Source organism: Periophthalmus magnuspinnatus, chromosome 13 (assembly GCF_009829125.3).
Source record: "Periophthalmus magnuspinnatus isolate fPerMag1 chromosome 13, fPerMag1.2.pri, whole genome shotgun sequence".
NCBI classification, from domain to species: Eukaryota; Metazoa; Chordata; class Actinopteri; order Gobiiformes; family Gobiidae; genus Periophthalmus; species Periophthalmus magnuspinnatus.
The window spans coordinates 7,309,782-7,322,387 of NC_047138.1; the positions used below are offsets into that span (position 1 = coordinate 7,309,782).

General features: G+C 40.1%; 2 protein-coding genes across 2 annotated transcripts; both read left to right on the forward strand.

Moving 5' to 3' along the window:
* The first annotated feature begins 337 nt into the window (after positions 1-337).
* Positions 338-4,545, forward strand: paf1 (PAF1 homolog, Paf1/RNA polymerase II complex component). The gene is made up of 14 exons (XM_033977179.2): positions 338-537; positions 1,040-1,072; positions 1,146-1,238; positions 1,355-1,476; positions 1,562-1,628; positions 2,283-2,384; positions 2,457-2,562; positions 2,656-2,724; positions 2,801-2,904; positions 3,010-3,126; positions 3,211-3,339; positions 3,447-3,552; positions 3,671-3,755; positions 3,843-4,545. Exons 1-14 carry the CDS (start codon positions 491-493, stop codon positions 4,268-4,270), a joined length of 1,608 nt encoding a protein of 535 aa, XP_033833070.1. The 5' UTR covers positions 338-490; the 3' UTR covers positions 4,271-4,545.
* A 220-nt stretch (positions 4,546-4,765) lies between these two features.
* LOC117380498 (protein Smaug homolog 2) lies at positions 4,766-12,589 on the forward strand. Its single transcript, XM_033977315.2, has 13 exons — positions 4,766-5,087; positions 5,839-6,312; positions 6,428-6,898; positions 6,976-7,218; positions 7,290-7,399; positions 7,518-7,604; positions 7,684-7,951; positions 8,084-8,169; positions 8,267-8,382; positions 8,477-8,675; positions 8,772-8,898; positions 9,162-9,245; positions 9,886-12,589. Exons 2-13 carry the CDS (start codon positions 6,117-6,119, stop codon positions 9,912-9,914), a joined length of 2,016 nt encoding a protein of 671 aa, XP_033833206.1. The 5' UTR covers positions 4,766-5,087; positions 5,839-6,116; the 3' UTR covers positions 9,915-12,589.
* The last annotated feature ends 17 nt before the right edge of the window (positions 12,590-12,606 follow it).

The following is a 12,606-nucleotide window of genomic DNA, read 5'->3' on the forward strand; positions in this document are numbered from 1 at the left end:
TTAATGTCATACTGTAGAAAATCCATGGCAAAGCAATAATATCTCAGTGGTGATAAACTGGTAGCAGGAGACCCCCTACCAGAGCAGCGTTGCTGGTTTTCAGGTTCTTCAGTGTGATGGTGTCCTTCTTCCAGATGGAGGCAACATCCAGATATTTTTTTATAAGAAATATCCAAAAGGTAAGTTCACAAATACTGAGCCATGTACTCCATGTACTACAAAAATCAGCATTTTAGCCATATTCATTTAAACTTCCCCTCTCCGTATTAAATATAAATGGCCTTCAGGATGTTGTGACGTCATCTTGTAAAACATTTAGTTTACCCTCCCAACCAGCAGGGGGCGTTTCTCCGTTGTTCGCTTCACCACGAGCGCCATCCTGTCCGCCGTCGTAGCAAAAATAAAGACACAACATTTATGCTTCTCGGACAGGTTACAAGACATTTCTTTTAGTCGGCACATCAGGGTCTAAATTTGAGCTGCCTGAAACATGGCGCCGACCATTCAAACTCAGGCCCAGCGCGAGGACGGACACAGGTAAGAACGAGGACCCGCTTCAACACGCAACAGAGCGGAGGACTTATTCATGTGGGGACTGTCTCGTTATTCCTTTTATTAATGCGAGTACAACTGAGATGCAGTCTAGTTTATATCAAAAGTGTACTATGCCAACTTCTTGTCTGCCTGGAATGTTCCACAATATAACATTAAGTGTTAACTCCATGAAGAAGAGCAGGTGGTATTAGGCCAAGTTACAGGTCAGATTTATGGAGAGGTAAGATGCATGTTTTTAGCAAGAAAAGCATCTGCAATTGGAATACGTGCAAGGTGGATACAAATGCCATACTGTGGAACTTCCCAGGCAAAGCAATAGCATCTCCATGATGTCTATCAGAATATCCAGCAGAAAACCCTCCACCAGAACAGTGGCATAGTGCACCTTTTAATAGAAGAACAGTTATCAAAATAATTGTTTTTGTATATTGTTGTGCAGATATTTCATTTTGCTGTTTTTTTATTAAATCACTTGTTTTTTCAGCAGGCCGTCCTCTCACAGGACTGTCCCTGAGAGGTAACACAAATGTTTACACTAAAATGTGTGTAATAATGATGGTGAGAAATTAAATTACTCTTACTTAATGTAGGTCAGGAGTCGTCTGCCGTGTGAAGTACTGCAACAGCCTCCCTGACATCCCCTTTGACCCCAAATTCATCACATATCCATTTGACCAACACAGGTGAACACTTTCTCATGTTAACATTGGTATTAACACAATTATAACCAATGATGTAAACTCGTGTTATCATGTCCACTACTCTATGGCCACTGCTCTAATAGTTGTTGATGCTTTAGGTTTGTACAGTATAAGGCGACCTCTTTGGAGAAGCAACACAAACATGAGCTTCTGACTGAACCAGACCTAGGAGTCACCATTGATCTCATAAACCCTGATACCTACCGCATAGACCCCAGCAGTAAGACTTTCTTTTTAAGCTCTGGAGCAGATTGCTAATGTGAGATTTTACATAGTTGGTTTGATTGTTTATTTGTCTTTGGCAGTATTGTTAGATCCAGCTGATGAGAAACTGCTGGAAGAAGACATCCAAGCTCCATCCAGTTCAAAGAGGTATGAACAGAGAGTGCTTAGTGCAAGGGCTGTCACAATAATTAAGTGTAAAAGTGTTATGAAGGTAGTCTTTGATATTATATGTCACTGACATAATGCCACTTAAGCAAAAATAATTTCAGCCGGTCATTTTCTAAATTACCCGTGTTAGAAATAAAATGGCACAATCAAACACTTGAGTTGGTAGTTAATATTTTAGTAGTTAGTAAGTCATTTTGTAATAATTTGACCCAATACAAACGGTAAAAGAAAAAAGAATCAGACAGTATATATTGAGTACCCTGACTTGACAATTTTAGAAAAACTATCTCTTATGTTTTAATGGTAGGATTCTGTTCTCTGTGTGTACAACCAAAGTATAAGAGGAGCATTGACGTATAACAGAACTAACACTGAAATATGAACTGCTAATCTTGTGCAAGAATCCCATGCATTACAGTACATATTTTAGAGGACTAAACTACAAAAATAACTGATTTTATGCTGAATAAGATACAGTAATTATGGCACTTAAATATCCTGTGGCCCTTATTGAGCTCAGATATCGTGAGTTGTGTCATTTATCAAATTAAAGTAATTATTGTGACAGGCCTATGCAGTACACTTTTTGAACTGTGTGATCAGACAGTTTTTTTTTTAAATTTCTTCCATAAGGTCACAGCAACATGCAAAAGTTGTTCCATGGATGAGAAAAACGGAGTACATTTCCACAGAGTTTAACAGATACGGTGTCTCTAATGAGAAAGTGGAAGTCAAGTAAGTGTGCTCCAATGTTTTCTTCTCTATACCTGTGTGAATACATATAACTCATAACTTTTGTGATTTTAGGATTGGAGTTTCTGTCAAACAACAATTCACAGAAGAAGAGATTTACAAAGACAGAGACAGTCAGATTTCGGCCATTGAGAAGACATTTGAGGATGCACAGAAAAATGTGAGTTTTATTGACTTTCATTTTGTTTACAAATTACTATATGCAAGCTCTTTGTGTGTTTGGGTATTGAACTTTGCCTGTGTTTTTCTCAAGATTGCTCAGCACTACAGTAAACCTAGAGTTACTCCTGTAGAGGTATTACCCGTGTTCCCAGATTTTAAGGTGAGCACACATTGTCAACACACACCTATAATTATTATTGTATCATCATTTGACATAGAATTTTTTTTTTCCCTAGATGTGGATCAACCCCTGTGCTCAAGTTATTTTTGACTCTGATCCTGCTCCAAAAGACATATCAGGACCCGCGGGAGTCGAAATGATGTCCCAGGCCATGATTAGGTTTGTTGAATGACTGGTTTATCTGACTATCTGGTTAAATTACCAACCTAACCCCTTTTGATTTTATATGCTAATATACTATACAAATTCCCTTGTGTAATACAGGGGCATGATGGATGAAGAAGGTAATCAGTTTGTGGCCTACTTCCTGCCCAATGAAGAAACTCTTCGGAAACGCAAAAGAGATTGTGAGGAGGGCGTGGATTATATGCCCGAGGACCTGTAAGTAAAATCTCTGTATAAACTATTAAACATACATTAAAAAAGGCAGAGCCACTCTCCTAAACTCTAATTGTGTTTTTGAAGGTATGATTACAAGATCGCCAGAGAATACAACTGGAATGTTAAGAACAAAGCCAGCAAGGGTTATGAAGAAAACTACTTCTTCATCTTCCGAGATGGCGATGGTGTTTATTATAATGAACTTGAAACTAGGTAACCTCTATTTTACAAAATGCTGTGTGTCCTCTCCGGTCTGTTTGAAAATATATATCTTGACCTGGTGCCGTTTTACTCAATATCTTGTCTGTTTTCACTTCTAGAGTGCGTCTAAGTAAGAGAAGAGCTAAGGCAGGAGCACAGTCCACCACAAATGCTGTGCTGGTTTGTAAGCACAGAGACATGAATGAGAAAGAACTTGAAGCACAGGTAATGTTAGGTTATGTATGACTACTTCTTGAACAATATTTTGGACTGAATGTCTTTGTAACATACCATTACTTGACCAAATAGGAGCCTTTACTATGGGTGTATTTTTAATTTCCAGGAAGCTCGTAAAGCTCAGTTGGAGAACCATGAACCAGAAGATGAAGAGGAAGACATGGACATGGATAAAGACATGCAGGACTCTGGTCAGTTTTTAGATGGCAGCTACTTCTGTTCATGAACATTTTCTTTCATAACCTTCCTGTTGGTGACCTTAAAATGCATTTTTACAGGTGATGAAAAAGAGAAGGGAAGTGGCAGTGATGGGGACAACTTTGGCAGCGATTCCGAAGGAGAAGATGAAGAGCAGGAGCAAAGAGAAGAGGATGAGGAGGAAGAGGACCGAGGGAAGCGGAGGAGGAAGAGCAGTGGCAGTGGCAGTGAAAGTGGTGAGGAGCGCACCAGAGAGATGCGAGATGAAGAGGAAATCTTTGGCAGCGACGATGACAGTGATGAAAATGAGCCCAAGAACTCAGTGCGGAGCAGCGGAGATGAAGGCAGTGGCAGTGAGGATGAGGGGGCAAACAGAGGAGGCAGCAGAAGTCGGAGTGCTTCTCCAGCTCACAGTGACCACAGCAGTGCCCATTCAGAGGCACGTGCTCAGAGCGCCAGCGGCAGTGAGCATGCTTCAGACTCTAGTGATGCCAGTGACAGTGAATAAAGTCTGTACGCAGGGAAACTCTGATGAACAGATACCACTGCAATTTCTCTCTGCTCCTTACACACCCAGGTGACTTCATCGCTAGTTGCAACATTAATCCATTCTTGGGGGGGTATTCTCTTAATTACAGCTAATGATTATTAAGGAACATTTAGTCAAAATGCCTTTTTTTTGTAGATTCAAACATTTTGAAGAACCATGTAAATGTCTATACCCTCCTCCTGCCACTGTGGTACAACTTTGTAATTAATAAAATGCGGGTGACGTTTTCTACATATTTGGTCTTGGCTGAATTATTTTTACAATATCATATTGAGTAATCTAAGAGCAAAAGTTTGTAAATATGCAGTATTCAAGATACACTATAGTACAGTCAGCTGTGGTGATCCTCTGCCAGGGCTTATATTGTTTTTAGAAATATTATATTGGTTTGAAACGCATCAAATCGGCGGTGGGCGTAGCTTTGGTACGCACTGTTCAGGCGTATGACGCTCTGGCAGCGTCTTACGTCAACTAAAAATCGAAGTAGATTTCTCCAAGCGTACTCTTTATTCTCTGTATATGCAATAAACAATTTAGTACATATGTAGTGTAACATGGTTTTAGTAGGACCGGAACTCGCTTCTGTAAGGGGAATAACATTAGGAAACACAGCGTATGGACCGATCTGCGCTTCTTTCAGCTAAGCTCACGTTATTGTATCCATTAGCAAAACTGCTATCGCCAAAGCTACCACTTAGCTTTTCCTCCCATATCGTCGAGCTAAGCTAAGTATTAGCACTTAGCCAGGGTCGCTAACCACTGACAACTGACAAAGGTAAACAGACAACTCTCCATGAATATTACTCGCGTGTTTATGCATATACAACTTGTTTTAGTTTTTGAAACCTTATCGATTTATTCATCGAAAGGGCTGTTTATGTGCAGGGCTGGTTGTGTGCCCAGTCAAAGTAATGAGCCTAGAAAAGCGGCATACCAGCAGCAACAGCGTCAACGATAAACAATACAAACCTTCAATCTCCTTTGACTAGGCCTATCCAGCTAACACTTGCTAAGTGCCTCTTTGATATACAATTTTTGTGTCATTTTTGCACCGTTTCAGTACCGTTATGCTATGTTAGAAACGAAAGGCCCTTTGACAGAGTTTGAACCAGTCATTTGGGTGTGTTCGGGTAAATGTTGGCCCAATGTTACAGGTGTTACCTCTGGCTATGTTGCCTGTCTGCAGTTGCACTGTACCGTGTTTCACTCTCTGAGCACTTGCAGCAGTGTAGTGGTTATTGTAGCATTTCAGAGAATGTGATCTCTAACATTCGTTCTAACAAACCACAAAAGTGGTATCAATATACTTGGCTTTCATCCAAAATAATAACTACTATATATATATATTAGTGCGATATAATTTGAACACAAAATGATAATCAATCTCAGTGTATTCACTGATAATTTTGATTGTTTCAAAATTGTTATTAAAAGTATCATATTACTTATTGAAATTTAAAATTAACCTTTTATTAACATACTTATTTATTAATATCTTGTTTAGTTTTACCATGTTTCTTTTTTAGGAAATGGAAGATGAAACTTTGGATATGATAAAATAAGAAGTGCTAACAGTGAGCCAAACCTACCATCAACTCTCTGCTGGAAGTTTTGTTGCCAATCCTTTCATGCCACAGCTTGTATCGAACCTGTAGCTAAACCATGTGAGGGCTCCTTCTCTGGTCTGGGGGCATCTCAGGACTATACATTCACCCCCGCTGTGCGGGGAGGACTTGTTCTGTCTGTGTGTTACTGAGTAGTCATTAGGTAGACCATACCTGTCTCCTACCCAAGGAGACACGCCATGATGTTCCGAGACCAGGTAGGAATACTCACAGACTGGTTCAAAGGCTGGAATGAGTGTGAACAGACGGTAGCACTGTTGTCCCTCCTAAAGAGGATTTCTCGCACTCAAGCTCGCTTCTTACACATCTGCCTTGAGCACTGGCTGGCAGACTGCACAGAGATTCACATACTAGAAGCAGAGGCCAACAATGCAGGTAAGATAAAACAGATATTGATTTGATGCTTTTTTTCTTTGTTATTTTAGACTGGAAACTATAAAAACTTAAAATTCACTAATTAGATGCTCTGAAATTGTGCCCCTATCCTCAGCTATTGTTAGCCAGTGGCACCAGGAGTCAAAGGAGAAAGTGGTGTCCTTGCTGCTGTCTCATTTGCCACTCTTGCAGCCACGCAACAGTGAAGCCAAATGTGAATACATGAAGCTGCTGCAGAAAGTATTGAGTCACACTATTGAAAGCAGCTTGTTTGTGGAGGAGAGCAGACAGCTGTTGTCTTACGCGCTCATCCACCCGGCCACCACACTAGAGGATCGCACGTCTCTGGCCATGTGGCTGAACCACCTGGAGGAGCACCTATCCAGCGGTTATGCCCCGACCTCCCGAGCCCCCTCAAGCCCATACCACCCTCACCAGGAAGAATGGCAAACTTCTGCTGAGGTCCTGGATCCAGGCCTCATCTGGCAAGACAAGTCCAGCTCTTCTAGTACCTCTCCAGCAGGCCAAAATGGACACATGCCTTTCCCAGGGGGAATGTCCTCACCCATCAACAGCAATAATGCAGGTAGGGTTTCCAGATTAATTTCACTGATTACCCCAGGAGTCAATTTCAAAATGACAAAACAAATATATTTTTTGCAGGCATGGGTGATCAAATGCAGCCGAGTCCTTTGAAAAAATCGATGTCAATCATTCCCCCTAGTCCTCAAGCATGTGGCTCTGAGTGGGTCTGCCAGGATGAACAAGGAGGTCGACAGGCTTATATTTCAACAGATCATGCCCCGCTGTCACCCCAAAGCAGTGTTGCATCTTCAGGCAGTGAGCAAACAGATGATCAGGGGTCTTTGCGCAACACTTTCCAAGAGGATGGCAGTGGCATGAAAGGTACTGATGGAGTTTTAACGGCTTTGTACACTATCTAAACTTGAACGCCTGTGCTTTACCTGTGTTTTAAGATGTTCCTGCATGGCTGAAGAGTCTCCGGCTTCATAAATATGCATCACTTTTCTCTCAGATGTCCTATGAGGAGATGATGATTCTTACAGAGCAGCATCTGGAGTCACAGGTTTTTGACTTAGTGAATGATTATTTATAATATACACCTCCTATAGGAACATTTGTGCTCAACTTTTCTGTTTACCAATTATTATTATTATTATTTATTTTTTTATTGTTGTCTTTAGAATGTCACTAAAGGAGCTAGACATAAAATTGCCTTAAGCATCCAGAAACTGCGAGAAAGACCAAGTGTGCTACGATCCTTAGAAAAGGTAAACAAACTATTTCAGCCACATACAATTGTTGCCAAGCCATCTCACAGTTTTTGCCTATTGTATCAATCTCTTACAGGATATTTTGGAAGGTGGAAATCTGCGCAATGCCCTCCAAGAATTGCAGCAGATCATCATGACGCCAATCAAAGCCTACAGTCCACCCAGTCTTTCACAGAGCACCCAAGACACCCCCCCGGCAGACTCGGCGAAGGCCGCAGTGGACAAAGAGCCTGTGCTGGAGGGGTTCCAGCCCCACAACCCTGCTCCCTGCGATGGGGACTCCTCTGGCACGCCCATCTCCGACAGTGATATTCCTGGACAGTTCACGCGTGTGATGGGAAAAGGTAACAAATTGTACTGAGATGTTAAAATGACCATACTGGTCTTAACAATATTTCATTAAAAATGCTTTAAGTAGAAATGACAAACAAGAGCAACAATAGATACTTCATTTCATATTTAACACATTTTTACAGTGTGCACACAGCTGCTTGTTTCAAGGCCAGATGAGGAGAATATTAGCTGTTACCTTCAACTTATTGAGAAATGTCTCACACATGAGGTACCAGATTTTATTGACACTCCTTTACCTAGCTTTACATACCTGTTTGTGCTATCTCATAATAATCAATGTATCCATTGTTACCTCAATATTTTAGGCGTTCACAGAAACTCACAAAAAACGGCTTGTGTCCTGGAAGCAGCAGGTCCTCAAACTGCTCCGCCTGTTCCCTCGGAAAGCTATGCTGGACATGCCTGTTTATCGACCGAAAGGGTGAGGTCTTTTTCTTATGTTGTTTCTTTGTTTATAAAAGCTTGGGTTTATAAAATGTCCTTTTATAGACCCAAATGTCTTTGTCTTTCTGCAGCTGGACATATGGGTCAAACTCGCTCCCCACAGCAGGATCTGTGAGTGCAGGAGTTGGACGGAGGGGCCAGAGGCAGTTCCAGATGACACCTCGAGGTCTCCCCGCAGGACGTATGGGTCTTCTGAGTCCCGGTGGAATGAGTGGAGCATCCCCACGTCACTCACTCACTAATCCTGCTTTAGCTGGCCAGGGTCGCCAGGTAAAAGTGCTGTTTACTGTTCCTGTTACTGGTTTTGGTCATTTATAATTTCTGTCTATTTTTTCAGAGAATATTAACTTGTTTTTCTATGTACAGAGCCTGTGGTTCGCTAACCCTGGGGGCAGCAACAGCATGCCAAGTCAGAGTCGCAGTTCTGTTCAGCGAACACACTCGCTCCCTGTCCACACTTCTCCACAAACCATGCTCATGTTCCAACAGCAAGGTACCATTTCTGCTCTAATGGTTAAACATTTAATAGAGACTTCTAAATAGGAGACATGAGGCAAATGTTGCACACATTTTTTGTGATGTCACTCATCAAGTATTAACAGGTCAACTTTTACAGATTAATTTATATTTGTCATGCACTGTGTGGCTCAGTGGAAGACAATAATTCAAAACAAACCTTTGAATATATATTTAAAAAGTAATTTAATAAATAAAGTAATGTACTCTTTACTAAAACCATATCACACATTTTCACAGAATGCCAAGTTCCAGGTGCTGACCTTGAGATCAACCCTACGCTGGAGTCACTGTGCCTCAGTATGACAGAGCATGCCTTGGGGGGTAGGTGTCCTCCACAGCATGACGCTAAACGGACTATTAGCTGGCTAGCCTCATGCCTCATTTCTTTCAGTGCGGGGATGTAGATGGGGCTAGAACAGCAGGGTTGCTTCAGGCAGACCCTACACAGGCTTTCACTACTCTCTGTGCAGGAAAACAGCACTTCATGAAATGAATTATAATGATATATAAATTGTATTCCGAAGGAATAAGTTAACCACTACGTTACACTACAGACAAAGATGTTTTTTTTTTTCTTGTTTTTTTTTTTTTTCATGTATGCAAGCCAGCTTGGCCATGGAAAAAATATGATCCAGATTGTGTTTAAACAAATTAAATATTATTCAAACAATTATTCACACAAAGAAAAAAGCCAACAGGGAACTTTTTCAGTCACAGATTTGTACCAGTTGTACCACATTAGTGGTATTACTACATGCTGTCACATACTAGTACTCACACACTAGAGAAATCGTTTATTTCATATTCTTTAGTTTTTCCCTAGGTCCCTGCATGTACCATACAGCTAGTTATAGCAAATTATTTTCGCATTCTTTTCTGTTTAATTTTAAATGAACTATTGTCTCTTAATTCAATCTGCTGTAGATGTTCCTTTCTTCAAAAGTAATTCTTGTCTTTCCAGATGGAACTGACCGTACATCAACAATATAAAAAAGAAAAGAGAGAAAGAAGAAACACACTTCAATGGAGGGCTGTTTGGTTCCTCGTCATCCAGCACAAAGTATATGTATGCTTAAGAAAAAAGGCAAAGCAGTCACTACAAAATGACAAAAACTGTGTATATGTTCTCTAATATTTTTGTACTTTATTATATACAACTAAGTTTATTAAAAATGGAATACAGATAATTATTATATCACAGGACAGAGAAAGGGTTAACTGAGCTGACTGCCTCATGTCACCTGCAGGACTGTGACATGCTGTGCGGCGCCTCAGTTTGCCAGAACTGGACAGAAATACAGTAAAATGGTGCTGTTTTCAACAAGTTACTCTACTCCTTTTTTCCACTGTCCTAGTACAAGGCTGCTGTCAGGAAGAGACTGATAGCCACAGGCCCTTAGACAACAATATATAGATAAGACATTTTCCCGCCAGAAGTAAGGCACTTTTTCAGTAAGGCACTAAATATAAAGCCCCAACATTGTATCTACCAATTGGCATCACTTAAAAGATTGCCTTATTCCAATACATATTCTAGCTTTGGTAACTGCTGTGTATCCAGCACCATTGATAGGGTTTGTATTGACTAGAGCTTTCCCAAGTCCTTTGTATTATCTTGAAAAACATGTTTGTACGGAAAAATTTGGAATTTTTAAAAACTGAACAAATAGGTTGTTATTTCAACAGTAATCCTTTATCAAGCTTGTTGCCCTATACTTATTCTTTTAGGAAATGACTTTCCTCCTAACTTTTACAACGCCAAAGAGAGGTTGTGCATTTGTCAAATTGAGAAGTGTATCTGAAGTGAAAGGAAACAAAGGCTGTCTTTTTCCCCAGAGAACAGCAATTTGAAGAACTGATGCCAGCTGCAATTTGTTTCGTTATTTTCTGTCCTACTACATAAATGATGATGAATCTCATTTTGTGCCGAGGAACCTCCTGAATGAATAAGGGCTGGGGCGGTCTGTGTGGCGGAGGGAGAGCTGGTGATATTGAATAGATAAAAGCGGGCAGTGTGGAGTGTTTTCAATTTACACTCTAATGCTGGGTGAGAAAACTAAATGAAAGCCTTCTCAACCCTGTGCCACCCGCGTGATTGGATCTGGGAAACGGAACTTGATCTGGTAATAACCGCTCTGGTTAGCAGCATGTCATCCCACTGCCCTTTTCCTCAATGGCCAAGGTGATGATTTGATGAATCATACTTTTCAAGGTGCTTGACGATGTTGATGTTTCTGTTTGTGTCTCCGTGTGTTTCACTTTCAGAATCCTAACATTATCATGTGGTATCAGTGTTGAATCAAAATCTGTCTTATAAAGCCTCTGTCTTTGAATGTGGCAGAGCGGAGGTGCATGTATGTGTTATATGGTCTTAACTATTGGATCACTTTTGGTTGTATCAAAAGGCAGGGATAACCATATTTTATTTCAGCAGAGCCATAGGAGGTCTGTGTAGTAAAATGGTTATTTACAGATTTTTTTTCCAGTTGTATTTTTTACCCTTCACGTGATATTGTTAACTTATGCTTATTTTCTATATTAGCATGTTTTGCCACACTAATACAGCACTGTTGTAGATAGAGGACATGGGGGTTGACAGATGACAGTAGTCGCCAAAAACTCAAAAGAAGATATCTTAACTAATGTTAAATGTTTCATTTAAATGTCACTGTTTACATCTGTGGGATAACACCCATTTCATATGTGACATCAGTATATATATATATATTTTTTTTGTATGAAATATAAAAACTGAAGCTTTCTCACAGCCCACAAGACACATTTTATACTCTACTTTCTTTTTTTTTTAAACATACAAGACACCTGTTTTTGATCATGCAAGAGAAATACTGTTCTTGACCTTGTGATCAGTGGCTCTAATGTCTGTAGAAACTGGTGAAACATGTTAAATGCACATCTCCAACATATACTTTTTGTTTATCCATGAATGGTCCTGAGCAGTAGTGTAGTCGTTGATTTCTTCAGAGCAGGCTCTTGGATAGATCTGACTTGCTAATGCATCAAACTCATGTCCACAAATAACTTCTGTGAATTAATGTTGATCACTTTAAAACTCTTTTTATTTTTTAACAATTCACTTTACTGTAAAACCAACTATTTGTTACATATAGCCTGGGTAGTCCTTTTTAAAACTTGTGCAAAATGAACATTTCTGCATACAGAGACAGAGGTACTGTTTGTCAAAGGTAGCAGCAGGGGTTGGCAGTGTCTATTTGAGCTTTTAAGTTGGTCATTGTCAAACACCTATAGTTGGCCAAGGAACATGTGTACTCAATGTTTACATTCCACTGACGGGTGAAATGTTTTGGGAAAAATCATTCACTAATTTAACATTTTGTATTCTTCCTGCTGCATCTGCTGGAAGGTTCAGAATGATCAGTGGAGGTGTGTACCAAGTGGTCCTGAGGTCATATTAATGTCCCTGCCAGGTTGAATATTATCTCTAGTCAGCTGAATGCTATGCTGTATCATTGTCTTGTACAATTTATATTTAAGTATAAATACCCCAAAATTTTCTAAGATTTTGTGAACCCTTTGCATCTGTTGCTAATACTTTTTACTGTCACTTGTGTTATGGTCTGAGGTGCAGCATCCATCGGGTCACTGACAGTTTAAATAAAGAGTTCACTTCTTTTGCATCTTCATTTGTAGGTTGTCAAGT

What these genes read in the sequence shown, in the direction of transcription:
- paf1 (XM_033977179.2), top strand. Translation starts at nt 491, where the DNA reads ATGGCGCCGACCATTCAAACTCAGGCCCAGCGCGAGGACGGACACAG. An exon ending in ATGTCCCAGGCCATGATTAG is followed by an intron (nt 2,905 to 3,009) that starts GTTTGTTGAATG and finishes TGTGTAATACAG; the next exon opens with GGGCATGATGGATGAAGAAG. An exon ending in GATTATATGCCCGAGGACCT is followed by an intron (nt 3,127 to 3,210) that starts GTAAGTAAAATC and finishes GTGTTTTTGAAG; the next exon opens with GTATGATTACAAGATCGCCA.
- LOC117380498 (XM_033977315.2), top strand. Translation starts at nt 6,117, where the DNA reads ATGATGTTCCGAGACCAGGTAGGAATACTCACAGACTGGTTCAAAGGC. An exon ending in GGATGGCAGTGGCATGAAAG is followed by an intron (nt 7,219 to 7,289) that starts GTACTGATGGAG and finishes CTGTGTTTTAAG; the next exon opens with ATGTTCCTGCATGGCTGAAG. An exon ending in AGCAGCATCTGGAGTCACAG is followed by an intron (nt 7,400 to 7,517) that starts GTTTTTGACTTA and finishes TGTTGTCTTTAG; the next exon opens with AATGTCACTAAAGGAGCTAG.